We start from the raw sequence: 27,164 nt of genomic DNA on the forward strand, positions 1-27,164 counted from the left end.
CAAGGTTTTTTGGTCTAAAAAGTTGTTGGAATTTGTTCTGCCTGAGATTCCGACCAATCCTTGTAACTGCACCTGGTGTTATACTATAGCTGTCCAGGCTCCTTTAGATTTTTATTGCCCATTAGAGCTGGAGGAGAAGTGAAGTCATCAATATGTCATCAATCTATCTGAACGAATGCTATTGACAATATATACATTTCCTTGCATTCTTCGTAATCTGTACCATGTGGCATAGGCACCATTTCCAGGGAAAAGACAGCTTATTTTTTTCTCTATTAATACTGACCAGTTCTTTTTAACAGTGAAAACACTAGCACTGTTGAGAATGTTGGCTCTGACTGGAATTTGGCTGCCTTTAACCACTTCAAGTCCAGACACTTTTATCCCCTCCTGTCCAGGTCAATTTCAGCTTTCATCACTATCACACTTGAAATGACAATTGCACGGTCATGCAACACTGTACCCGTATGAATTTTTTAGCATTTTATTGAGACAGATAAATTTTTAGTTTGGTGGTATTTATTAACCACTGGGATTTTTATTTTTTTTGCTATATAAATGAAAAAGTCCAAAAATTTTGAAAAGTATTTTTCTTATACACATTTTGTAAATAATATTTCTTCATAAATCTTGGCCTAAACTTATTCAGTTATATTTTTAGCAATAAAAAAAAAATACCCCAAATTAGTTTATAACCAAAAATTATAATTTTTCAAAAATTTTTTTGTTACACTTGTATTCTATTCTTTTATATTATTTTTTTTTTTACATACTGTCACTCTAGCAGTACAGTGTCACCATAGTGACACTGTACTACTTGTGGGGGGTTATGAAGATTTTTTTTTTACACTGATTGCTTTTACAGCCATAAAGGCTGTAAAAGCAATCATTTCCCCTCTCTGGTTGCATTCTTGTAGCCATTGAGAAATACTGTGTGAACTGTATTGATCACAGCTTGTCACATGGTACAAGGCTGTTGTGAATAGCCTTGTACCATGTGACCTCTGTGATCATTCACAGATTTCACACGTAGTAAGCAATGATGTCAGAAGTGAAATCTTGCTTACTACTCTTCAAGTCAAGGCCTGGACTGAGCGAAGTATAAGGGAGGGCCAGCATGACTGGGGCGTGCAGACGAGGCGGAGAGTGTAATTTGGGTAGAGTCTAGGCAAGGAAAAGGGGATGGGGGGTGGTTACTTACTTGATTGGTGTACGCAGCATTGTGGGTGGTCTTGCAGGGTTTGAAATGGGTGGGTTGGGTCTTGTCGGAGTCAGTCGGAGCTTGTGCCATCACGGAGGTGGTTTCTCCCGCCATCCCGCCCTGAAGTTGGTTTGTATTCTGTTTGTTGTGTTGGTTATAGTTTTATCATTGTGTTTGTCCCGGTGTTGTTTTGTTGTGTGGTGGGTTGTTCGTGGTATTTGTTTTATGTGGGTTCATGGCGTTTGTTCAGGGCTCGGGACAGTGGTTGTGTCCCGAAGTGTTTGTTCATTTGTCATGGCAGCTGGCAGGGGTCGATGGGTCTTTGAAGGCGGTGGTGGAGTGACAAGTTGATGAATTATGGGTTGGGCCCATCGTAGGTATGGGTGTCCCTTCCCAATAAAAGGTCATGTTGGTAATGTGGGAGTTCATTTTGGCTGTATCTGGGTTAAGTAACGGTAGTATTGTCCCCGAGGCGGTGTAGTAGCGGCTGGGGGCCTTTCATTGGGTATCAGATACAGCCGAGTTGGTGATGGGAGTAATGGTGCCTTCAGAGACCTTAGACCCGGGTTGGGATTTTACTGTCAGGTATCAAGTGAGTTACTGTAATTTATGTTTGGTTATGTTGAATAAATGGCTGCTATGGCCGGTTTTACACCAGAAAGAGAGTTGCGTGTTTATTTGGGTGGAAAGGTTTTTGAAGGGGTGGTGGTGGTTTTAAGAGGGGTAGGTATTAGCCTCGGGGATTCTGCAAGTCCAACAGTCATGTGATCACTGATTGGCCAATCAGTGATCACATGATCAGGACCTCACATAGAGGTCCCGTACAACGATTGGTGTTCCACTGTGTCCGGAGGACACAGCAGGCATTGGATCGCAGTGCTGTGCGCTCCCAGGGAGCGCGCTCAAGCAGGGGGCGGGAAGGCCATTTATAAATGGCCACCCAACCCTGCACTGCCACCGTCCTGCCGTTTTATATACATGGGCTGGACGGGAAGTGTTTAAGGGGCAGAAACATAACCAAAAGCAACAGAGTCGTCATGAAAAATCTGAACATGTCCCCCACCCTTGTGTCCCGGAAAAGACCAAATGTCTCATTTAGCCTTTGAGCTGCAAACTGTTCATAAATTGAGGGAAGGTTCTTTTTAAATATGAGCAGATATGTGTTGGTCTTTTGCATTATTCTGTATTGCAGGCATTGCATAGTTTGTTCTGTTAAACTGAAACTTCAGGCTAAAATTTTATCAAGTTATGTATGGTGATCCTACTGGCTGGATCCCCAGTTGAAAATATAGGAAAGAAAGGTTATAAAAGAAAACTAATGCAGCCACCACATCTAATGATTGGTACAATATAATATTTGCTTTTGGGTTTACTACCACTTTAGGAACAATCAATTGAAAAAAAAATAATATGCCTGGAGTTCTATGTTACGATGCATAATGAAGAAGCAGAGTACTGCTTTGAAATGCATGGTATTCTTTTGCAGCTTTCTAAAAGTGCTTCTTATGTGGACTAAAGTGTTTGGTGGTTGGAGAGCACCTGGTGTTTTTACTGTGTTCTCTACCTAGAGAGACATTAGTGCAGAATGCATAGTTATTATCCCCGTTACAGTGAGGAACAGAAGTATTTGAACACCCTGCGATTTTGCAAGTTCTCCCACTTAGAAATCATGGAGGGGTCTGAAATTCACATTGTAGGTGCATTCCCACTCTGAGAGACAGAATTTAAAAAAAAATTCAGGAGATCACATTGTATGATTTTTAAAGAATTTATTTGTCTTGCACTGCTGAACATAAGTATTTGAACACCTGAGAAACAGCAAGAATTCTGACTCTCAAAGACCTGTTACTGTACTTGTAGACTTTTTAAAGGCACAGTAACAGGTCTTTGAGAGCCAGGTTTCTAAGTGGGAGAACTTGCAAAATCACAGGGTGTTCAAATACTTCTGTTCCTCACTGTAACGGGGATAAGTAACTATGCATTCTGCACTAATGTCTCTCTAGGTAGCGAACACAGTAAAAACACCAGGTGCTCTCCAACCACCAAACACTTTAGTCACACGCTCTCCAACCACCAAACACTTTTTGACTCATAGAACAGCATTGAATGGAGGAGTAGTAAGGCCTCTGGCATATGGCCATAAAGAACAGCATATGGGCATACAATGTAAAATACATCTGTTGCCCATAGGAATGCTTTACTGAAAAAGTCATGCTAGCATAACCGCTGGCACCAACCTTTTGAAAGATGTGTGCAGAACTAAACACTGGTGCCTGTAGTTATGTGTGCATAGCGTGTTTGGTAATGCATACCTATTGGCATGCATTACCAAACATTGGCAAGAATGTTACAGCTGTTACCCTGGCACTGCAAAACGTATTTATTACAAATACTTATGTAGCATCGTCCATTTACACAGTGCTTTCCATCCATGAAATATATTGTATATTCACATCAGTCCCTGCCCTCAAGGAGCTTACAATCTAAGGTCCTTATCTCACATACACATACTAGGGCTCATTTAGATAGGAGCCAGCATGTCTTTGGGGTTAGCATGAAAGCACAATTCTTGCAATGTGCTTGCAGGAGCCAACATATATCGTTAATGGCAACCCAAATGCAGATCACAAATGCATTGCGTTTGTAGGCACAAAATTGCATGGTACCGCAGTGCCATGCGGTTTGTGCAGTTCGTTTTTAAAAGTAGCGCAAGCACTATTTTCCGCAGTTCAGTGTGTTTTGCAGCCCATTCAAAATATATAAAGAGGCAATGAAGACACTGGTGAAACTGTAAACTTTAATCTTTCTGTGAACTCCTGTCCTCTCAAGAAATATTTTCTGAAGCCCTACGTCAGCAAAACCGAGGTATTTTTCAAAATATGCCTGACAAGTTCACAAACGCCTGATTTTCTGTGTAGATACAGGTGGTGTTCCTGCTGCAAGTCATTCATGTGCTCTACATTGGGATTTTCTATGTTTTTTTTTTTTTTTGTTTATTTTTCTTAATTTACATTTTCTGATCTAAATTTTGTTTTAATTTAAAAAAGGATAGATTTTGTCTGGCAGAAAACAAAATGGTGACAATCCCTTAAACTCTAGAATTGAGGTTATTTTAATCCTAGATTTATCTGTTTCTTAACATAATAATTTGAAATTAGCCCTGGAGAATTCCTAGTGTGCTTATTAAATATTCATTGATAAGAAATGATGGTTGTGAGAATATTTGAACTACAGTGGGCCTTATGCACACATACAGGATTAAGGGCAAATGACAGTTTAATGTGCATGATCTTGTAAATAAATGGTAATGTTTTTTTATTTCCTTATTTTTGTGTATAGTTTTGTTTTGTGTATTTTTTTTTTTTTTTTTTTTTTTTAATAGTAACCTGTGGGTCAGAACTGAAAATGGCTAAGCTAGCTGAGCTTATCTCGGCAGTCATTAAAGACGAACACCTGGCAGATATGGAAAACACCATTTAATCCAATTATGTATCTATTAAAAATTATTAAATGCATTTCAGCGAGAGATTCCTTAAAGCGGAGCTCCAGTCAAAGCTATAAAAAACAAATAGTCACAAAACCTGTAGCTTCTGACTTTTAAAAAACAGCCCCTCACCTGTCCCACGATCCTGCGGTGTACTGCCTGCAGCCGGTTTCACCGGCTGTTCTCGCTCCCCGGTGTCAGCCCCTTGATTGGCAAATCCCCCCAGACGACGTGCGTGTGCATGAAACGCGTAGGAGGAGCCAGTAACGCCGTGACGTCACGCCGCCGGAGCATCGCGGAGCTCTGGCGGCCATCTTTAACATTGGACGGTTAGTCCATGATTTCTCCTGCATTATACTGATCTTTATATCGATCTTTATCCTCGCTTTATTCTAACTTACTACACTATGGAGATGTCTCTGCTTTGACTCCCTTGGGGAGTATCAATTCATAGCCATCCATTTCACTGCTGGTGAAGGAGCGCTCTTACCATTTGAGGAGTAGTCCACAGGCTAACATCCGAGGGATTATCCTGATGTCCTAACAATAACACCCAGTAGTACTGGAGGGAGACCAGTGGATTCCAGACCCTACCTTGACCAGCTGATGACCTCAAGGGATCAATATATATATATATATATATATATATATATATATATATATATATATATATATATATATATATATATATATATATATATATATATATATATATACGCTCATTAAACTGTGCGTTCTGGTGAGTGTGCATTTCTTCTGCACTATATCGCACAGCATCTTGTCACCTGGAGAATAGGAATAGATGAGAGCACCTGAAGTCACCTTGATATCACTATATGAACTGCTTGTTTATATTCATTTATTCATTTATTTATATATATACCTATAGTACCTCTTGTCCAGCGCTGCATCGTTTGATTTATATTATTGTTTTATAAGGTTTATGGTTACCTGGTGCACAGCTGCTACACTGCATTTGTAGGTGCGCTCGTATACATTATTCCCATTACTTTTCTAGTATCTCCACCGGGTGCCTCCCTGGAGCAGTAAACCAATTGTCTCCTTTTGGGGAGGGAGGTGTAGGTGGAGCCCTAAGTTATGACTAGAAACTCTCATAGCTGCTGCTATGATTCATAACTCATTCTCGGGGCATTTGGCAGCCTGGGCACTAGTATATTAATACTCAGCAGCATCTGCGGAATGGTTAGAGATGAAACATGTCATATAGACTTGAATGGTTCAGGAGATATACTTTCCAGCTCTCTTATATGTGTCAGATAAGGGGTGCAACATACCAGGAGAATGGTCTCAAATTGAGCCATCCGAATATGGGCTCCATATTTAGGTAATTATGTCCTACGTGAAGATATCAGCTTATATGAAAAAGTGAGTTTTTAAAAGGAAGTCTGTTTTACGACCCCTTGGAAGGTCTTTTGAAGTTCAGTGAGGGACTTGGTTTACACTTTTACGATATCCCAGATTGCACAGCTAACAGACAGGGGGGCACCTAGCTGGTGAGGTTTTATAGCCAGGAAGCCCTTGATGCCTTTTTGAACTCTGCATCAAACAGACCACATGTCACTCAACAGAGATGGAGGGGGATGAGGAAAGAGGGAGAGAAAGAGATAATTGTACAAGATGAACGGTCTTTTGCCCAAATGGAAGTTCGTGTCCATCTCTGTGTGCACGCTTGCTACAGGTGGTATCATAAATTCACAGAAGTACTGTTTTATATTGAAAGAGAAGATGCTACCATCACTCGTGCCCTTAGTCGTCATGCACTTTTCCAACATGACAACAATCCAAAAAAAACACATCTAAGGCCACTGTTGCATGTCTAAAGAAGAACAGGGTATAAGTGAATCAGTGGCCAAGTATGTCTCCTGATATGAACCCAATCAAACACCTATGGGGAATTCTGAAGAGACAAGTTGAGCATCACTCTCCATCCTGCATCCAAGCTCTAAAAGAGGTTGTTCTTGAAGAATGGAAAAAGATAGATGTTGCAATATGTTGCCAACTTGTTCATTCCATGGCTAGACTTGGTGAAGTCCTTACAAATCTTGGAGATCATACAAAATACTAGATGTAGCAGTTTTTGTTGTGAGGTGTTTTCATTTTTGCATTGACTAATTTAATTAAAACTGAAGATTTTGTAATCAAAGTTATATTATTAACCTTACTTTCATGTAATGAGCTAAGCAAATGTTCTAGAAAACTCAGTTTTGTCAAAACTGGAATTTTTTCTTCTTTTCATTGAGATAGTGTTTAAAATTGTACTTTTCAAAAGGAGTGTACTCATTTATGCGGGTGTGTTTTTTTTGTTCAATATTTTGCTTGGAGTGTAGCTTTCCAGGCTAACTCCAACTTTTGCACCATGTCACACCTGTATTTAGATTTTAATATGATGCAAATGGACCAAGCTGCTGTTACCTTTTAAGTTGTCATGCTGTGCAGGGCTCCGCTGCAACATTCATTCCAAAGATCTGTGAATGAACGAACTACAACGGGGTTGTGGAAATTAAAAAAAAAAAAAAAAAAAAAAAGAAACTACTTGTCCTTCATGACAGTCTACTTGTCCAGATAAAACCAAATACATTTTAACCGAAACCGTATTTTAAATTTTGAGGTGCTTTTAGGAATGTCTGGGGCTTGTAAAAACAAAAGAGGCTATATGGCCACTTAAACGGTTAATATTTTTAACATTGCACTGTTTCTCTCCTTCTCACCTCCCTGCCTGTCTCCAGCACCACACCTGAGGACTAGCAGGGAGGGGAGAGACCTTTCAGTGTCGGGCTTATCCTTTATCCCTTTTGCTGCCAGGGCCCTTTTTGCACACATTTAAAAAATTATTTTAGGCCTGAAGATTACATAAAACCCCCGAAACATTACATATTTTCTTAAAGCAGAGACCCTGGAGAATAAAATAGTAGTAGTTCCAATTTACATGATATTACCAAAAAGGTGGAAAAAATGCACTTCATTTTAGGGCAAAAAAATGCAATAAATTACCCCCCCCCCTTTTTTTTTTTAGCTAAAATATAAAAGGGGTTGTACTGAGTAAATAGATATCCAGCATGTCAAACCTTAAATTTGTGTGCTTTCCTGAAATGGTGAAAACTTTAGTACCCTATATTTTCTATAGCTGATGCTTTTAAAGACCCTTATAGGTCATCAGTTTAGTTACAGAGGAGGTCTGGTGCTACAATTATTGCTCTCACTCTGGTGTGCGTGGATGTAAGTAACATGTGTATATGTGGAGGCCTCCATTTTTTGGGGGGTGGGTTGAAGTGCTTGGGTTTAACTTTAAGTTTTTACAATTAAAAAAAAAAAAATCTTCACTTTTTTCTTTATCACATAGGGGACAAAAGTGCCCTATGTGATGATTTTTGGTGACAAGTTCTCATTCTCTAAAATTAGGTTCTCATCATCTAAAAGGCCCTGGATGTCTCACTGGTACTCCACAGGATGTAATGCAGTACACATCGCACTGCATTACATTCTTCCCTGACTACGATGGCCCGAAATCTGTCAACGGGGACCTGGAAGTGACATCCGGGTCAGAACAAGAAGATGAGGGGAGCAGATGTGCCCATGCTCCTCCATCCCCTCTACATGGTGGCACCCGGTGAACCAGTCCCGGGCTCGCAGAGGGGCAAGCAGAGCCCGGAAGACATAGGGGGCAAGGTGGAGGTACGCGGAGTGGTGAAGGAGGCTGGCACTGTGGGCTGTGTGGAAGCAGCTGGCAGCAGCACTGCTGCTTGAATGCTTTCACCTGACAGGTGAGCCCTGCTTCTTGCCTGCAGCAGGGCTAAAGGGTTAAAAGAAACTACCTGCCCTGTGCCCGGAACTACATGTCCCGTGCTTCGGGCAATACAAATTGAACATCCCTGCTACAAGTCCCATCTGACTTGTCCCAGACTGACTTGTGATTGTCAATGGCAAACAAGTGTGGTGCTCACCTCACTTGTACTCTTTTGACACTTTCTCCAGCTCTCCAACTGAAACCCCACCTAGGTACGGACAGGGAGCTGGAGGAAGATTGTGCTGGTACAGTTCTTAATGCACATTTTTACCTGCAAAAATGTGTGCATTTTTTTTTTTTTTTTTTTTAAGATGGATTTAGCCTTTAAGGCCATAGGTACAAAGGTATCACTTTAAAAATTGACGGGCAGCTTTCTGCCCCTCATCAAATGATGTACATGGATACCAGCACCCTTTGTGATCCCCAAGATATATCTAAGGCCATAACTATTTTTTTTATTTTGCATTGAGTAGGGGTTAAAACTGTTAGTTGTTTGCCATATTCTATATAATTGGCAAGAATTTAGAAGATATCTTTGTAATTCTAACTAATTAGACATGTCACGAGAGCAAGTGTCCCCATTGGAACATTCCCGCTTTACTCCTATTCTGGCAACAACTCAGAATTCTGGATTTACCATCCATTTAATTCCCAGAGATGTTGGTGATCAGAGCAGTTAGTGAATCTCTGTAGCGGAAACACAGACAACTATTAAACTTGACAGCAGTTCTAACCTCTCACTACTCCTATTTTGAAATTTTTTTTTTTTTTTTTTTCAAAACGTTTGGATAAAGTTTTTCCTTTCGGTATACTTTTAATTGAGGGCGATAACAGCATATGTGTGTTACTTTGATTTTCTCCACTGTGCCTTGGTTGAGAACAGGATTTCACAGAGTAAGTTAGAACATCTGCTGAAAAATAATTAAAATATGGATAGGCAATTAATCAAAGATGTGAAAGATTTGTAATGAATAACACTGTTAAATCTTTGTTAAATGTTAGAATAATACTGAAAATATGCAAGTGTTTCTCTTTAAATGGGAATTGGACTTCTCTATTAACTTTCACTACAAAATGCTTGGAATCTGACTGACTGTGCTGGGCAACTCCTATGTCACTTTCTTGCAGTTTGTATTATGTATGGTTTGAATTATCTTCTAATAGATGTTTATATTAACTAGATAAGACCACTGGGGACATTCAGCTGTTGAAAGATTGTACTGTATAAAAAATCCTTTGAACATCTTAACATCCTAAGCAGTGGTATCAGCCCTGCTCTATGCTCTGTTAACTATAGATCACCCCCACCAACCAATGTTATGGAGATAGGAAAAAATAGGTGTTCTGTAGTTCAAATTAAGAGTGAACAACCTAGGGTGACTGCGTTGATAGAGTGCAATAAGTAAGCATTGCTACCCTAAGACAGGAAGTAGGTAACTGGCAGGATCACCTAGTGAAAAGATAACTTGTGTAGCCATGACAACTTAGTAGTTGCAATAAATATGTATGTGTGTGTGTGTATATATGTTAGATATGATACCATAGTGTGCATAATTAAATTACCTTATGTATTTCCTAGGTGAAACCGGTATTGGAAAGTCCACATTAATGAACACACTCTTTAACACAACGTTTGAGACAGAAGAAGCCAGCCACTATGAGAACGGAGTTCGTTTACGACCTCGCACGTATGAACTTCAGGAAAGCAATGTACACCTGAAACTGACGATTGTGGACACTGTGGGCTTTGGAGATCAGATCAACAAAGATGACAGGCAAGCATCAGAGATGGTGCAATTTTGTTTGGTATATCTGGGATGGTAGGGTAGGAACTGTATTGAAAGTCTAAACTTTGATTTAGTTTCACTTTGTTAGTTGGGTTAGACCAGGGGTGGGCAAACATTTTGACTTGAGGGCCGCAATGGGTTCATATATTGGACCCGGGGGCCGGACCAAGAGTAGATGAATGGTGTATGTGTCATCCATAGTAAGTATAGTAATATTCCCCCATAGTAAGCATAGTAATTCATCCCCCATATAGTAATTCATCCCCCATATAGTAATTCATCCCCCATAGTAATTCACCCCCCTATAGTAATTCATTCCCCATATTAATTCATCCCCCATATTAAGTCCCCAAGTCCCCCCTGTGTCAATTCACTTACCTTTGCTCCGCACGTTCCTCTCGCCGTGTTCCTGCGCCATTCCTGTCTTCAGGGCGGACTGTGAGAGGAGCCTAGCTCCCCTCGCGTTTGTCACGCTTCCCCGCCTACACACATCCTGTCAGCCATCCTGACAGTATCACGCTCCGTGGGCTGGATTAAAAGGTCCGCCGGGCCGTATACAGCCCGCAGGCCGTAGTTTGCCCATTGCTGGGTTAGACTCTCCTTGACTTAATGGCTGAAAGCCATTAAACTGCAATTCAGCTATCTCATAAGAGCCCAAGCTGCTGAGACTCCTAAGTGGCAGTGGCAGTTGGCAAGGCTTGGCCATAAAGTCAGGAAAGTTGGGCCCCAATCACAAAGGCTTTAACTTTCAAATAGAGGTAATAACAGGCATCGTATGGTGTCTTCTCTCAAGTCGGACTCTTACTTTTAAGAGACCACTATCACAAATAATATTGAATTTCGATGACTGTATATGATTATTGCATTTAATAAGAGTATATGAATACCATTTTTTTCCATCTTGCATATCTTTGATTTACATGTAGAAATCAAGGAAAATTAAAAATAACCTGTTGAGCATAAATAGGGATTTGCACAAACTTTAACGCTGAATGTTCTTCAGAGCATAATTAAATCAGTCTAATAAAGGAATACTTCCCTTAACCTTTACTCGCAGGCTTCCTCCTCTCTGTGTGACTGGTCCCCTAAAGGCACGGCACTTTGCTACTTGGCCGCTTGCAGCTCCTTGACGTCATCAAGTACAGTACAGCAGTCCTGCATTGTACTTGAGGATGGAGAGGGCCAGGGAAAGTAGGAGAGTGCTGGCTGCTGGGGGATTTAGGAATAAGGGAAGTATTCATATTTATTCCTTTCCCCTCAGCCAAACAAGCATTTAACTTATGCAGTGCAGAGGGATTCGAAATCCTCTTGGGAGGCTGAAGTGAGCTGAAAGAAAGTTCTGCAACCTGATGATGCGAAAATTGAGTTCTTTACCATTCAGACTAAAGGCTGTATAGCGCTGGGAAGCTTGGAGGTGGCAGAATCATGGTGTTGAGATGTAAATCTGTCACTAGAAGGCTTCTGAGGGTAGAATGCATGTTGCAAGTGATAAAGTCTAGAAGGAAATACCGATGTAGTGCTGGAGACCCTTAGCCTAGTTCAGTTTTTATGCATAGCCCTGCTGTCAGAAAGTGAATACTACACAAGAATGCCAAAAAGCCCAACATCCAGGCTCCCTCAGTGTGTGTTGCCTGTTTTCTTAGTTTTTTTGTTTTTTTTTTAATATACATTTTTCTGATGTGTATTGTTATGATGCATAGAGTCGCAACAACATCAGGAACACTCTCTTCATCAATACTCTATGAATAAAGATTGTTGTGCCAATGCCCCCTCAGGGGTGGAGCCATTATGCCTTACATTTTGCAGAATTTCCTCAGTCTTCCTGGTTGAATGGTGTGCATTCAACTTGGAAGACTGAGGTGATGTTGTTGGAAAAGGAAGTACTACCGGTGATGTCTCCAGGTAAGTACTACAGTCTACAAGTTTTTTTTTTTTGTTGTTTTTTTTTTTTTTTTAAAGTACTGCGCTCACGACCCTAGAAACCTTAGAGACAGGGCAGCTAGCCATATTTTCCAGTAAGCAAGCCTAAACTTTACTTAAAATGCAGCACTAAATTCCAAACTGTGAATGAGCATTAAATACACACACCAAGTGAAAATATAATGTACAAATTGTGGGTCAACTCCTAATATATACTGTAATCTTCTTGTACAAATAGCTTTCGCACCAGTGCACCAAAAAAAAATGTAAATCCTCTCCATAAACAATCAAATTGTTGCGCAGTAATAAAGAAGTGCACAGCAAATAAGATGTGCGTTTAGTAAAAATCCTGTACATATACAATGCTCTAACACAGTGCTCTCCAAACTGCTGCCCTAGGGATGGATGTGGCACTTTGCTTATCTTTTTCCAACCCTTGGGGCACTAGTCTTCCCTCTGATAAAAGGTACCATTCCACCCACCGACCCCTACAATGGGCCATTATTCCTCCCACTGATGCCAACGTTGGGGACTATTCCTCCCACTGACACCAGTGATGGGCCATTATTCCTCCCACTGACACCAGTGATGGGCCATTATTCCTCCCACTGACACCAATGATGGGCCATTATTCCTCCCACTGACACCAATGATGGGCCATTATTCCTCCCACTGACACCAATGATGGGCCATTATTCCTCCCACTGACACCAATGATGGGCCATTGTTCCTCCCACTGACACCAATGATGGGCCATTGTTCCTCCCACTGACACCAATGATGGGCCATTGTTCCTCCCACTGACACCAATGATGGGCCACTATTTCTCCCACTGACACCAATGATGGGCCACTATTTCTCCCACTGACGCCAATGATGGGCCACTATTCCTCCCACTGACGCCAATGATGGGCCACTATTCCTCCCACTGACGCCAATGATGGGCCACTATTCCTCCCACTGACGCCAATGATGGGCCACTATTCCTCCCACTGACGCCAATGATGGGCCACTATTCCTCCCACTGACGCCAATGATGGGCCACTATTCCTCCCACTGACGCCATTGATGGGCCACTATTCCTCCCACTGACGCCATTGATGGTCCACTATTCCTCCCACTGACGCCATTGATGGTCCACTATTCCTCCCACTGACGCCATTGAAGGTCCACTATTCCTCCCACTGACACCAATGATGGTCCACTATTCCTCCCACTGACACCAATGATGGTCCACTATTCCTCCCACTGACACCAATGATGGTCCACTATTCCTCCCACTGACACCAAGTTTGGGGGACTATTCCTCCCACGAACACCAATGATGAGGCACTACTCCCCCCTCTGTCACCAACAATGGGCCATTATTCCTCTCCCTATTACCAGATATGGGACATGGTTTAGTCTCACTAATACCAAAATATTTTTTACTCTCACTGGCCACAGTCTGGTCCCCCTAAAGTCTGAAACATCGTAAACTGGCCCTTTATTTGTTAGAGCAAGGGTCTCCAAACTTTCTGTACGAACACCAATCAATGTGAAAAAAAAATTAAACCAAAAATGTGAGAACAGTCCTCCATTCCTGTGAATATGCTGATCCAATGTGAACTTATGCCAGCAATACAAACTTTCCCTGTGTGAAGTGATCCTCTGTGCCCAAAAGGAAAAACTCTTTACCAAAACGCCATGACCCTCGGTAGCAAAGGGGTCATGACAAGCATGTTAGAGCTGCACTCCTCTCCAGCAATTTAGACGTCAGGCATCCCACTCTCCGGAGGTCACCTCATTCAGGCTATGATGACGACATCATGAACATCGGCTGTGCCAATCTTTTCTACAGCTGGATTTATTTTTTGAGACGCGCTCGGAAAACCCAGTTTAAATGTGAGTGGTTTTACATTTTTTTACATTAGTTGTCTCTGTGGAATTACACCATTGTGGGTGATTCTATTTCATATATGTATGCTGGGCAACATCTGAGAGTGGGATGCCTGACATCTGAAGTAGTGACATATAGATCGTTCCTGCTGAACTGGCTGAATTTCGATCTGTCTATATCCCTCTCTGTGCAACAGAAACCAATTGTTAGACTGGCTTCTGCTGGACCGTGTAGTTGTGTAAGGAGAGGGAAGAGAGAAGACCCTAAAGAAAGGCGCAAAGATCCTCATTAACATGGAAATATAATATCAATTGGGCATAAATATCAAACCTGACCAAAAGCTACATCCGTTTCATTGCTATTGAGATTTGCTGATCATCACCTGATTATTTTTATTATTATTATACAGGATTTATATAGCGCCAACAGTTTGCGCAGTGCTTTACAAAATGAAGGTAGACATGACAGTTACAATACAATTTGGTACAAGAGGAAACAGAGGGCCCTGCCCGTTAGAGCTTACAATCTAGGAAGTCACACAAACTGCCTGAACTGGCCCTCATTTCATGCTTTACATTCTTGAACAATGAACTTGATCATCTATTTGGCAACTATAGTGAGTATTTTCAGTCTGCCAAACTCTAGATAGATCAAAGACGGAAAGTCAGACAGGACTGCAATATTTTCCTCAACCTGACAAATGTGATTTCCTAATTATAGGTTGCAAGCTGTTATCGGTTTTCCTGTGTGATTATTCTAGATACGTTTGTGTTTTTTTGAGGAACCATTCTAGGAATGTGTAGAACAGTGGTATAAACCAGACCCTTTAATAGTATAAACCTCTAATGAATGTCCTGACACAAAAGGAACGCCATCATTTCCTCAAGCCCGGTGATGTAGTATGCCTCTTAATGACAGGCTTTCAGTCTATCTGCTACTGACACTAACAAAGTACTTGGAAAAGGTCATGGTTAGGTGAACCTGAAATTAGGTGGTCTTCTCACACTACAGCCAACCACCCATATTGGAGTTTCTGCCATTTTTGTTGAGCAAGGCAATCCATGGCTTTTTAGCCTCTTAGGCACACAGTACTGATGTTTGAGCATCTGCTTTTTTAATGTAATTTCAGGTGGTTGTTTTGCATGTATTTGTGCTTTTTTATGTGCACATTTGTGCACACAATATATTCTTAGGAAAAATGAATTAATATGTATGCTCATTTGCGTATTCGCATGCATTTGTGCGCACACTGAGTAAATTGCTGACCAAAAATGCAGATTTTCCTATACGTGGCACTTGTTTACAAACCTTTTTGCAAGATTGTAAAACAAAAAAAACAAAAAAACACTAAACTGAGCTTTTTCAAGCTGCAGTGTGCAAGAGTCCTTAATAAGTTACAAAGCGGCTTTAAAGAGACCCTGTTACTGGCTTAAAAAAATTGCACCAGGTATTTTAATTGCTTATTTGGAGTCTCCTTTACTTACATGATTTTATTGTTGACTTGCAATGTGCCTCCTGCTAGCAAGTTTGCTACTGCTGAAAGAGTGATTTTCATTGCACCCCCCCTTGCATGCCATAGTCCTCTCTTCTGGGAGTGTCTTATTACTGTCTTTGCTGGCCCAGAAATTTCACATCTCACCTGCCAGTCCTTAGATGTGATGACTGCATTAGTTTTCTTTTTTTTGGCTAAGAGCAATTTCACCAAGCACAGGATACCTGTTGATCTTGCTACAAATGCAGTGTCCTTTTCACATCCTGTGAGATGAAAAGACTGAACACATCATTATTTTGTAAACTACTAGTCCCGTCAATCTACCATATAATCGAGATAAACAAAGGCAGGCATATGTGAAGGCTAGTATGTACAAAATCCATTACTTCTTCAGTAGATACAATGGAGAAATGATTGTTGATATGAGGAGACAGGAAGTTTTGTTTTCACCCGCGCAAGATGCAGGGGTGTTCCACACAGCCCAGTGCTGACAATCTGTTCAAATCAATGACAGGCAGCGGGCTGCATGGATCTCCATGCCCATCCTTGGGTGTACATCTGTGTGGGTCTGATGCTTTGATCAAGACACACTCTCTGTGTCCTGATCCCTGCGTGGATGTACGCTCCAGGAGCTTGTGGAGGTCCATGCAGCTGACTGCCTGCCAAAGATGTGAACAGATTGTATGCATGGGAGAATGTCACCAGCACACCGAGCATCACCAATATGGGTCCAAAAGTTTTAATGAATGATCACATAGTTACATCAAGGCAACGTTTCGGAGTCTCGCAGGATCCCGTCACATGCCTGATGAAGGGGTCGTGCGAGACTCCGAAATGTTGCCTTGCTGTAACTATGTGATCGTTCATTAAAACTGGACCCATACTGGTGATGCCGGGTGTGCTGGTGACATTCTCCCTTGCTGATTCTGTTTGGTTCCAGCTGACAGTTGCTGCAACATCCACATATGCACACAGCCATTTTTAACACAGGAACGTGTGCGTTTGGATTGTACACTTGCAGATTGTATGCATCTCGCATGGGTGAAGGTGGCCTTTTTTGCATGGGTGTACAGATCGATATGCCTGGAAGAATGAGGCCTAATGCGGGGCACACTATAAGATTTTTTTAGTTTTTTTTTTTTTTTTTAAAGTTTGGGCTGAACAAAAAAAAAAAGTACAGATCTCTATACTAACAAGCAATGTTGGTTTGCCAATCTCCCTCACTGAACTATTGTATTCTGACAGGAGACTGACCCCCCCGCCAGAACACACTGATCAGCGCTTGCAGTCATTGGCTGCGATTGCTGATAGGATGTTGCTTTTCCAGTATGCCCATTTGACAGAGATTAGCTTTTAATGGACAGGGAGCTGTACATACAGGCTGAAAGTCAGTTTTCGGACGATTTTTCGGACTGTGTGTATGAGAAAGGACTCATAAGTTGCACTGTTTTTTTACTTTACATTTTTGTGTACACCTAAATTGTGTGGGGTTAGTGCATCCAAATATAGTATTCCACATTCATGTTTATACATCTATTAACACATACATTCAGACCAGCAGAAGTCACAGCGGTAGGATCTGGGATGCACTAACCCTTCTAGGGGTACTAGAGCAGTTGCACCAAGAAATGAACATGTCATTTGGAATATTTGTCTAGTATAAGGTGCATGGACACATGCAGCCGCAAACATTCTGTCATAGTGGTGTCAAAGAAAACGTGGTAATATGGGTTATCTTTGTGCATACAATGAAAACACAGAAAGCTTAAGCAAAAATAACAAACCCGACCAGTTCAGCTTTGTCAGAGTCCCTGACAGATTGTGCTGCATACATTGAAGCCTTGTTAGCTGAGTCTGTCACATCTGTAAGACTGCAGGCATACTACAACATGTGTGGAATCCTTTTCCTGTGGTTTCTATTGCATGCGGCATGGAGGTCAGTGAGGTGGTAAAAGGAAACAATACCTCCAATTTATTCAGGATATATATAATCTACAAATTGCAGTTTAGCTCTGAAGAAGCTCCCTGACTGTCAGCTACTGTGTAGCCTAATTCATTCTGTCTCCCAAGCCAGGTGAGGCAGCCATATTTTATTTTCTGTCATACCCTGTAATTAAACTAATAGAGGTAACACTTTTCCATGTTCTCTGAAGAGCTCTGTTCTTCAGAAATATTTGAACTGTCTGAAGCATAGCAGCCAGCTCTGTGTCTGAGAGAGATAAATCTGTCACAAGTGTCTCTTACATGCTTTCTAGTAAATCTTGGCTCTGCCATGACATGCCTGTGGCTTCTTCTGTATTGATACGTGGACTCTATAATTCTTTGTCAATTTAAGTCATTAATACTGTGCCTAGAGTGTAAAATTCTAATAGACAATGTGGTAATTTTACCGTAAACTGGGACATTTTATACTGAAAGCGGTGCTGAACCCCAAAGCATTTGCCCCCAATGCTGCTGTAAATGTGGCAGTAATCCAGCACTTGGGACATCACAATTATCCATTCGTCTGTCTTTCTGTGGTTTATAGTGACTGTTTTTTTTTTTTTTTTTGGCTGGCCATACACTAGCAGATTTTTTTTTTTCTATTATAGAAAAATTCTTCCATTCACGCTATACAGTGCAGATGGAAAAATCTCCCGATGAGGGTATTGAGTTCTGACCACCAGTCTGATGACTACACTGGGCGTTGGTCAGAGTATGATGCTTAGGTTTAGGTGCAGGTTAAAGGCACAGTTGCACCATCCAGCCCTGCTATCGGCAACCTGAGTATGGGGCAGTTCTTGTGTTTAGTGCAGTATGTGCTCAGGGACAAATACACAGATTGCCTGGATCCCTGAACACATACAGCATTAAACGTAACTACCGAGTGGTGCCCAGTCCAGCCGCAGCAGCTGTTAGACTCTCATAGAGTTTGACAGGCTGTTGGCAGTGGGGCTGGATGGTGCGAAAATGCTACGGATTTCTATAGTCATTTACAGGGATTCATAATTGCTCATTGTGGAAGCATATTTTATTAAATAACATTTCGAATGATTGATTGCTACCAGGGTACCACAAGACTTTAACCCATGAACTGCCTTTGACTCACATGGGCTCAAATTAAAATTTACATACACAAGCGGGTCGTTCGTGAGTGATTCGTCTCTTAATAGATAGCTCAGAGAAAGGGAGCCTCTGGTCACAGATGCAGTTTTTGTGGTCTCTTTATCTCTGTATTCAGTTAAAACTGATAGACGTCCATATAAATACGCTACTAGGAAGTGCAGCAACAGAACTAATTTTCTTCCATTTAAAAAAAAAAAAAAAAAATTGCTTAAACGTGGACTGATGGAGACTTGGGCATTAAAAAAAATCTGTTCTTGCACTTTCCAGTCTTTTTTTTTTTTTTTTTCTCGTTTTTTTTCTTCTGAGGTCTGAAACATCCCAGCTTTTATCACTCCTATACAGATTTTTTCGTAAAGAACCGTTAACTACAATTGAATGACTACTTTTAAATGCTGCACAGTTGGTCAAACTGACTTGATTAGAATACCTGGCTCTTCTTGTTTTCTGCCTGTTTTTCCCTCCTAGATCGCATTATCCTAGATCAGCTTCTTTAATATGTAGTAACCCTTGAAATAACTTTTTGGCTTTAGGGAATCTCTGCTATTATATCTACAGCTCACAGTACATTAGTAGTGATGGTCAGTGCGAAGAATGTTCCTTCCGTTTGTGGTCATAGGGGAAAAAACTACTCCCCTTACAGATGGCTAAAAAGATCATCGATGTCAGTGGTTACTCATTTGAGTGCGAGAAATTGCTCATTGCTCAAGGAACCCCTAGCAACCTCTGGAGGAGCTTTAGGGTTCCACAGAACCCTAGTTGAGAGACCCTGGCCTAGAGGTTCAAAGATTTTGTCCATCAGGACATATATTAATCAAGCTATCTCAGTGTAATATTTTGTTTTTGGTGGTGTAACGTACATGTGAATGATGTAACGTGCATGTGACATAAATGTACAGATTTGAGTAGGTAAGATGTGATCAGTAGCAATATGTAATCGTAACTGGAGGGACATTCCATTGTCATTAAGGATGTATATTCTGTAGGGACATTCCATTTTCTTTAAGGATGTATATTCTGAAGGGACATTACATTGTCATTAAGGATGTATTCAGTCCTTGTCAATGGGGACATGAGGTGCAATTAGCATCAATTAGGCTGAAAAGCCCGGCTTCCGGGATGTGACACCTTTTGTGTTAATAAGGTTGTCACCTTCTGGTGAAACCAGTTTAAAGGAAGTGGCCCCAGACATTCCAGCTTCCTCCATGCATCAAAAGGGGTATGTTTAATCTCTCATAAAAGCTCACATATTAGTTGCAGAGAGATGAACATGCTCCCTTCTTGTAGGGCATTCTGTAGGCGACATCTGCACTAAAAATCATATTTGTGGTTTAGACAGAAGGCCAGGAAAATGCAGAAAATGGTTAGGTGGCGCTGGATGGCGACATTCGAATGGTGTTTGGTACTGTCGCAATCGGACTGATGCACTGGTGTTGGAAATCCAATCCCCGACTTGGTGCTTCAAGCCAGCCTTGGCCCGATTGAACTTGGGCAGGTCCAGGGGCGGACTGACAACTCATGGGGCCCCCGGGCAATAGGGGATCATGGGGCCCCTGTGTCCTTGCCCAAACTCAAAAAAGCCTATGAAAAAGGTACCAGGGACATCTCATGGGGCCACCTACTGACCCCGGGCCCTCGGGCAGTGCCCGAGATTCCAGATGGTCAGTCCAGCCCTGGGCAGGTCAACACCCAGAATATCCTGTGGGCAGGTACAGGAACACCCCCCCGATGGTCAATTGGCCGAGGACTAATGTCCCGCCTACGTCCATATCCCCATAAATGGGGTATCCGGACACTGGGACATTTGCGATTCGTACGGAGCTGGTTCGATCGACCAACAGATTGCTGATTCTCTGACTTGCTCCAGTCGCTGGGTAAATCCTGGTAAAGTTTTACTTCTGTCTTTTATTCCCTTTTATTTTATAGTGAATAGTCATTTGTGTGTCTTCTTGTATTTTTTGTATTTCTGTAACTTTTTATATTTTGTACATATTTTATGCACTGCCCACTTTTGGGAAATTAAATCTTAACATTAATTAGTGACTTCTGTGTATTTAAGCACGTGCTCATATCTTCGGAGAGATTAGATTGGAGAGATTAGATTGTATATGTGTAGATAGCACCTTTAAACGCTCGGTCAAGCTCATTGCCAATCTCTATGCAATTGCACTGTGTGTGGGCAGATTGCGTGCAGATTGTAAAAGGTAACAGATCGGTCAGATGGAGATCTGTGTGTGTGCGGTGTCCCAGCAGACCGTTCTGCGGATAAACTGTTGGGTGGTGGCAGGCTACCTTTTGTGGTGTGTCTGGTTTGGGGGTGGGTGTGGACAGTGGAAGGGTGATTAACACCGTGGTTCAAGCTGTAGGTAGTTGGAGGGACCTTAGAAGGGTGTGTAATTACTAAGCTGGTCCTCAACTCTAATCAGTGCATCAGATTGTGTGTAAGATTTGTATCTGCCAGTGTGTGGTCGACCAGCTGGATTGGAGTGGAGTCTCCATCTGGTGGTGGCCAAAGGTAGTGCGGGCTGTGAAAGTGTGTCATGGCTGATCCTATATATGGTTTTATATATATTCAAATTAAGTCCCCTTTATTACCTTGTACCCCAAGTCACGGCTGCACGTGTGTGCCTCGGTTAGCTAGCCGCTATGGGCGTGTGCGTGTGGGGGATCTGTGACAGGTGGACAAGACTGGCTTTATTTATTTTGGAAAAAAATAAGATCAGACCCTTTTTTTTAGGAACCTTTATAGCAGACCTCAAGCCAATCCCTAAGGGTTTACATTTGTCTATGAAAGAGTTGCAATTTCCCTGACCGGTATGTTCAGCTGTTTTTATGATGGCTGTAGTTACTGCTTTTAAAGTGACATGGCTTCTAAATTCCTTCTTATTTCTTGACATGACTGTCTCTGGTCCCTTTATCCCTTTGCTACTACTGTGTTCTTTGAAAGTTTGAACTTGGCTGAACTCATGGGCGCGTGTGCTCTGCCCCACACTTACTCCCATTGATGCCTATGGAGGAAAACTTCAGTGCTTTGGACTAAAACACAGACGCAGCATTGTTTAGTAATGAGCAACAATCTGACCCACATCACCTCTTGGGCTTTTGGCTAGTTTAACACTTTATGTGCCAAGAAGCCTTTAAAACCCTATTGTATTGTTCGAAACCTTTTCTTACACTTGGCCAGATCAACTTTGTGCCCAGCTGCATCATTGTTGTGTCATTCTCTATGACCACAGTTATTAACACCTCGTATAGTAAAAATAGGTTAGTTTGTTTTCTCTCATCATCTGATAGTATATTGAAACAAGGGGCAGCTGCACATCTCATTAAAATCTTGCAATCACAGCCATCTAAGCTGTGTGAGTTTTATGTTACAGATTTGGTTCCATGGGTGCAGGATGGTATATAGTAAAATTCAAATGTACTGGCAAAGTGATTGCTATGCTTTTTCCCTAACAGCAGCTTTACATGGTGTCTTTGTGCAGTTACAGGTCAGTCGTTGACTACATTGATACTCAGTTTGAGAATTATCTCCAAGAAGAGCTGAAGATCCGGCGATCCCTTTTCAACTTCCATGACTCTAGGATACATGTCTGTCTGTACTTCATTACGCCAACTGGGCACTCCCTGAAATCTTTAGATCTGGTCACCATGAAGAAGCTGGATAGTAAGGTAGTGGCAACTTCTGACTACTTTTTCCTTTTGCTTAACAGACCATGAAGTCATTCATGCTTGTTACGTGGTATAAAACAAGTTGGATTTTGCCCTGTTTCTATATTCTAACCTGCAATATTGTGTTGGCTGCTTATGTGGGGTATACCCACTGAATTTGAATAGACCATATAGTATAGGTGATATAGTGTGTATATATATTTTTTTTATGGGTGTGACATGTTATGAAAGGTGAACTCATCCTTTAAAGTGGTTCTAAAGGCTCAAGGTTTTTTACCTACATGCATTCTATGCATGAAGATAAAAAACTTTCTCTGTGCAGCATCCCCCCCACCCCCAATACTCACCTAAGCCCCCTCTCAATCCAGCGATGTGCACTGGAGTCTTTGCTATCCTAGGACTCCCTCTCCTCATTGGCTGAGACAGAAGCAGGAGTCCTTGACTCCCACTGCTGTAATCACAGCCAGTGAGCCGAGGCGGTGGAGCCGAGCCGTGGCTTCGTGTGTGAATGGACACACAGAGCAGTGGGTGCCCCTTAGCAAGCTTTTTGCTGTGGGGGCACCTGACAGGAGTGAGGGGCAAGGAGCACCGACGGGGGACTCAAGAAGAGGAAGATCCGGGCTGCTCTGTGCAAAACCACTTCAACAGCAGGTAAGTATAGACATAATTATTTTTTCTTAAAAAAAAAAAAAGCCTTTAGAATCACTTTCACCTTATCCAAGTTATCCATATGTACTTTGTTGTGAAGAGACTCTTGTTTACGTAGCTCAATAGCTTGTGCTGAAATGTATGCACACAAGTAAATTAATTTAATTTAGTCAGTGACTTATCCCACTCACTCCCTCTTGTCTGAGGTTTCAGTCAGAGAGACGGAGTGTTAGAAAAGAGAGAACATCTGCTGCGCACATTTTTATTCAACAGTGGTCAGCGCTGATCTTTGGTTATTGGCCCTGGACTGCCCTATCTGTATGGGAAAACTCCTAAATCCTGTGTAAGCCCCAGCTAGAGCATTATGGAGCTTACTAAGGGCCTACATTGCTAATGGTTGAGCAGGGCAACAAAGAAAGCAAAGATAATGTATGTGCTTTTGGGGGTAATAAACCGAACATGTTTCTTTGCCCAGCATGGGCTAATCCACTGTTTTTTATTCTATAATCTATGCAAAGAAGTCTCTGCACTAGAGTCTTAGGAGCAGGGACAGGCTGAATTTTAATCCATGTATCGACAGGCCGGTTGTACACAAGTTGATCTCTCAATCAACTTGTGTACAACCAACCTGTTACGTTTTTCTTGAACGATCAGTGCTGCCAGCTATGTCAATGGGCACCCTGAGCCCGGCTCGGGATTGAGCCCACACAAGTGCCTGCATAGCAAGTGGCTTGCTTTGGGGGCACTTAAAAGAGGGGAGGAGCCAGGAATGTCTGCGGGGTTCCCAAGGAGAATGGGGCTGCCATGTGTAAAACCATTGCACAGAGCAGGTCAGTATGACCCCCCCCCCCCTTTTTTTTAATTAAACAAATAGGTTTACAATCACTTTGAGTGTGTGGTACATTGAACGCTCTTCTTGATCTTTTGATCTTCCAAATGCATTTTTCTCCCAGACAATAAATTGATCAGACAATATGACCGTATATAAAATCGTTCTATGTATGGCCCCCATAAATGTTTGTTCATGTGATCTCTGCTGAATGGGCTTTGATCAGTTGGTCCTCTTCTGGAGAGATGATATGAGAATATGACTGTGGTCACTGAAACTAGAAGAAATGAACCTCTTCAATGGGACACATTCACCAATATTCTTTTTTTATTTTATGTGTGGATTGGGGAAGGATCACAAATCTTTTTTTATTATTGCTGCTCTTTTTATTGCTATTGGGGAAATGTTCTGTCTCTTAAACCGTGACAGACAACTTTATCCATCAGAGTCCCAGATAGCAATAAAAAGCTTGAAGAAGTTTTGGTTGGATTAATTTTTTCTTCTTTTTGCCTTATAAAATGTCCAGATTGTTCAGTGCTGCATACAGCAGTGTGGGCCCTTCTTCTGAACATCTGTCCTAGTCTTTGTTCTTGCTTATTAAGTTGAAAGCATAATAGATGTTTGTTGGGAGGATACAGAGTTGCACACCTCCCTGTTTGATCTCACCCAACATAACAGCTTACAGCAAGCTTTCATTGGTTAAATGTTACTGTAGTTGTTAGCCTTCAAATTGACGTGCTGTCAGCAGAGGACCAAACAAATGTGACGCACATTGACAATAGACGAACAACTAGGGGGTTCCAGGCAGTGTGGATAAGATAAACAGGCTGTCTGAAAAACACTGCCCATTTATATTGCCAGTAGGAGAGGAGAGTGGAGGAACACTGCACCATTTACATAGCAGCTGGCCACAGGGTCTGTTCTCCGTTGTCTTGCTCCTACACACTTTACTCTTCACATGAATGCACCCTCCTACCCTGTACTTAGCTACACTATTCAGTACTAGAAAAATCTGCTTGCTCCCTGTGATGTCATATTATATTGAATATATTTTCCAGATGCAGTAAATTGATGAAGGGGGTTATTGCTTTCAATAGGTTGCCATTCTGGGAAAAGATATGCGTTTGAAGACTCTTGCCCTCCTGTATGTACCTATGTCAGTTGATGATAAGCTCCCCATAGAGACCTTTTTATATAAACACACAGCAGGACCGCCATACATAATAGAGGATTGTTGTCTGATCCAGCCAATAATGATTTCATTGGAAAACCTAGTATTTCTACGGGCAGCTCCTGACCTATGTAGACATCCCTGGACAGCAGACTTCAAGAGAAAAAAAACTACCTGGAATTAAAGTATTACTAAACCCACAACAGTAAAATCAGTCTGTATGTGCAGTATAGTATGCTTGTTATATTCACTGTGGAACCTAAGGGGTTAATCCTCTGCATTGTGTAAAAAGGCTGTTTGATCCTGACTTCTCTGATCCTCTCCTTCCAGTGTCCCCCTGTTATCTCCTGATAAGACATATTGTGTGGAGCCACTCTGCACATGCTCAGTTTAGTGTGTACTGCTAGGGAAGGTTTTTTTTTTTCTTGGGAAAGTGCAAGTGATCAGTACAGGGCCAATCGCCATTGTCCAGACAGAGGTCAGGGTCCTGCATCCTCCTACAGCAGAATGAAAACTCCTCCTACAAGCTTTAACATGCGCTTGCCTAAACACTGATAGAGGTCACAAGACTTCTCTAACTGCTGATGATAAAAGGTATTTAGCAGTTTATATTTATTACAATAATTGCACTTCTGTGTTCTGTGTACTGTGGGAGACCAGATATAGTGAATGCAGGGTCTGGGGTTTAGTAGCACTTTAATTTTACTGACCGATCACTGTTGCTCCCATAAGAGAAGACCAGGCCCAGGTTGTTTGTACAAGATATAAACATGTTTGTTTGGCTAGTACAGTTGTGCATGTTGAGACTATTATCATTCACATTAGTTAAAAGTTTAACTAAAGGCACTTTTTTTTTGTTTGTTTGCTTTTTTGTTTCAGATAGGCTAGAGAGGGATTAAAATACCCATCAGGCTCTCATTGCTGTCTGTGTCGTTTCACACCTGAGCGTTTTGTAGCTTGAAGCTCCAGAACGCTCAACATCCAAAATCCAATGGTTTTCAGTTGTGCTTGTTCACACCTGAGTGTAGTGTACCTTGAAGATCGAAAACGTTTGTGAGGTTCTTTTGAGCTACACTTTACTTTAATGGATGTGCCTGGAAAATGTTTGCATTGCTTGTTTCTCTTCTGCTAGTAACTAGCTATGGGTAAAAATAATAATTAAAAAAATCTCATGCAAAGCCACTCAAAAATGCCTGTATACGCACTCAAGAAAAACGCCTGCAAACACAAGCAGACACACTTTGCTCAACTGTAAATGCAGCCTGAGGCCCTAGGGAGAGGAAACCAGTTGTTAGAGGTTAACAAAAACCCGCCTGAAATATGAATGGAAAAAAATGCTCGATTTGGGTTTTTTTAAGCATTCCCATTGGAGTCCCTAAGATCAAAAATGCCCAAATCTGTCTAAAAAGTAGTTCATGTAGATTTTGGAGTGTCAGGCATCAGGACACAGGTGCATGAGCGCTCATATATGAACAGCCACCTTTAACTTACATGGGATAGTGTTTATTGGGAGTTCCAGCCCTTTGAGTTACTGAAGCTCAGATGTAAATGGGGCCCTAGCGAGATTCACCCTCTCTATTTGTCCTATTTACCATTACCATCCACAACTGGAAGTCTAAATTTTAGATTGTCAGCAGTACAGGAATAGAGGGGAAATCTTCAAAGAGTTGATACTATTTCTGGTGACAACCAGGTATTTCCTCACTTTGGCGGGGTTTCCTCTCACTTCCTGTTTTAGCTATGGGACAGGAAGTGAAGGGAAATCTTCCCAGCGAGAGACAGATGTCAAAATGAAGAAAACAAATGTGCCTTCGGTTCTAATTTAATAGTCATTTAGTAACTCAGACATAAGATGGCAGTTGAAAGACTGTTAAAAAAAAAAAAAAGCAAACAAAAAAACTTTGTGTTGCAGCCCTGGTATTTGTTGGCTCCGAGCTCTTAAATTTTTTCTCTTACTTAAAGTGGAGCTTTAGGCAAAAAAAAATTGTGAACAGGCAGGAATTTTAAAAAAGTTACCTGCCTCTCCACCCCTGTACAGTGAGCCACACATGCGCACCTTACTGTACAAATTCTACAATGCCGTATCTGGCTGAACTCCCGTGTAGTCGGGGAGTGATGTCATCTCCACCCCTCTAAACACTTAAAGCGGAACTTTAACTGTATATGAACACCAC

At 41.6% G+C, this 27,164-nt stretch overlaps 1 protein-coding gene across 3 annotated transcripts in view; it reads left to right on the plus strand.

Moving 5' to 3' along the window:
• Window positions 1-27,164, plus strand: part of SEPTIN8 (septin 8) — a 160,358-nt gene that overhangs the window by 83,329 nt on the left and 49,865 nt on the right. For 2 of the 3 annotated variants that reach the window (XM_089673050.1, XM_089673048.1), the window contains exons 3-4: window positions 10,070-10,265; window positions 22,156-22,342. In XM_089673050.1, coding sequence (XP_089529176.1) covers window positions 10,070-10,265; window positions 22,156-22,342 — 383 coding nt within the window. The remainder of the gene's footprint in view (window positions 1-10,069; window positions 10,266-22,155; window positions 22,343-27,164) is intronic. The other variant, XM_089673049.1, reaches the window with a different exon arrangement.

This window comes from Staurois parvus, unplaced genomic scaffold, assembly GCF_062004578.1.
Source record: "Staurois parvus isolate SC_StPar_1 unplaced genomic scaffold, SC_StPar_1.0 ptg000133l, whole genome shotgun sequence".
NCBI classification, from domain to species: Eukaryota; Metazoa; Chordata; class Amphibia; order Anura; family Ranidae; genus Staurois; species Staurois parvus.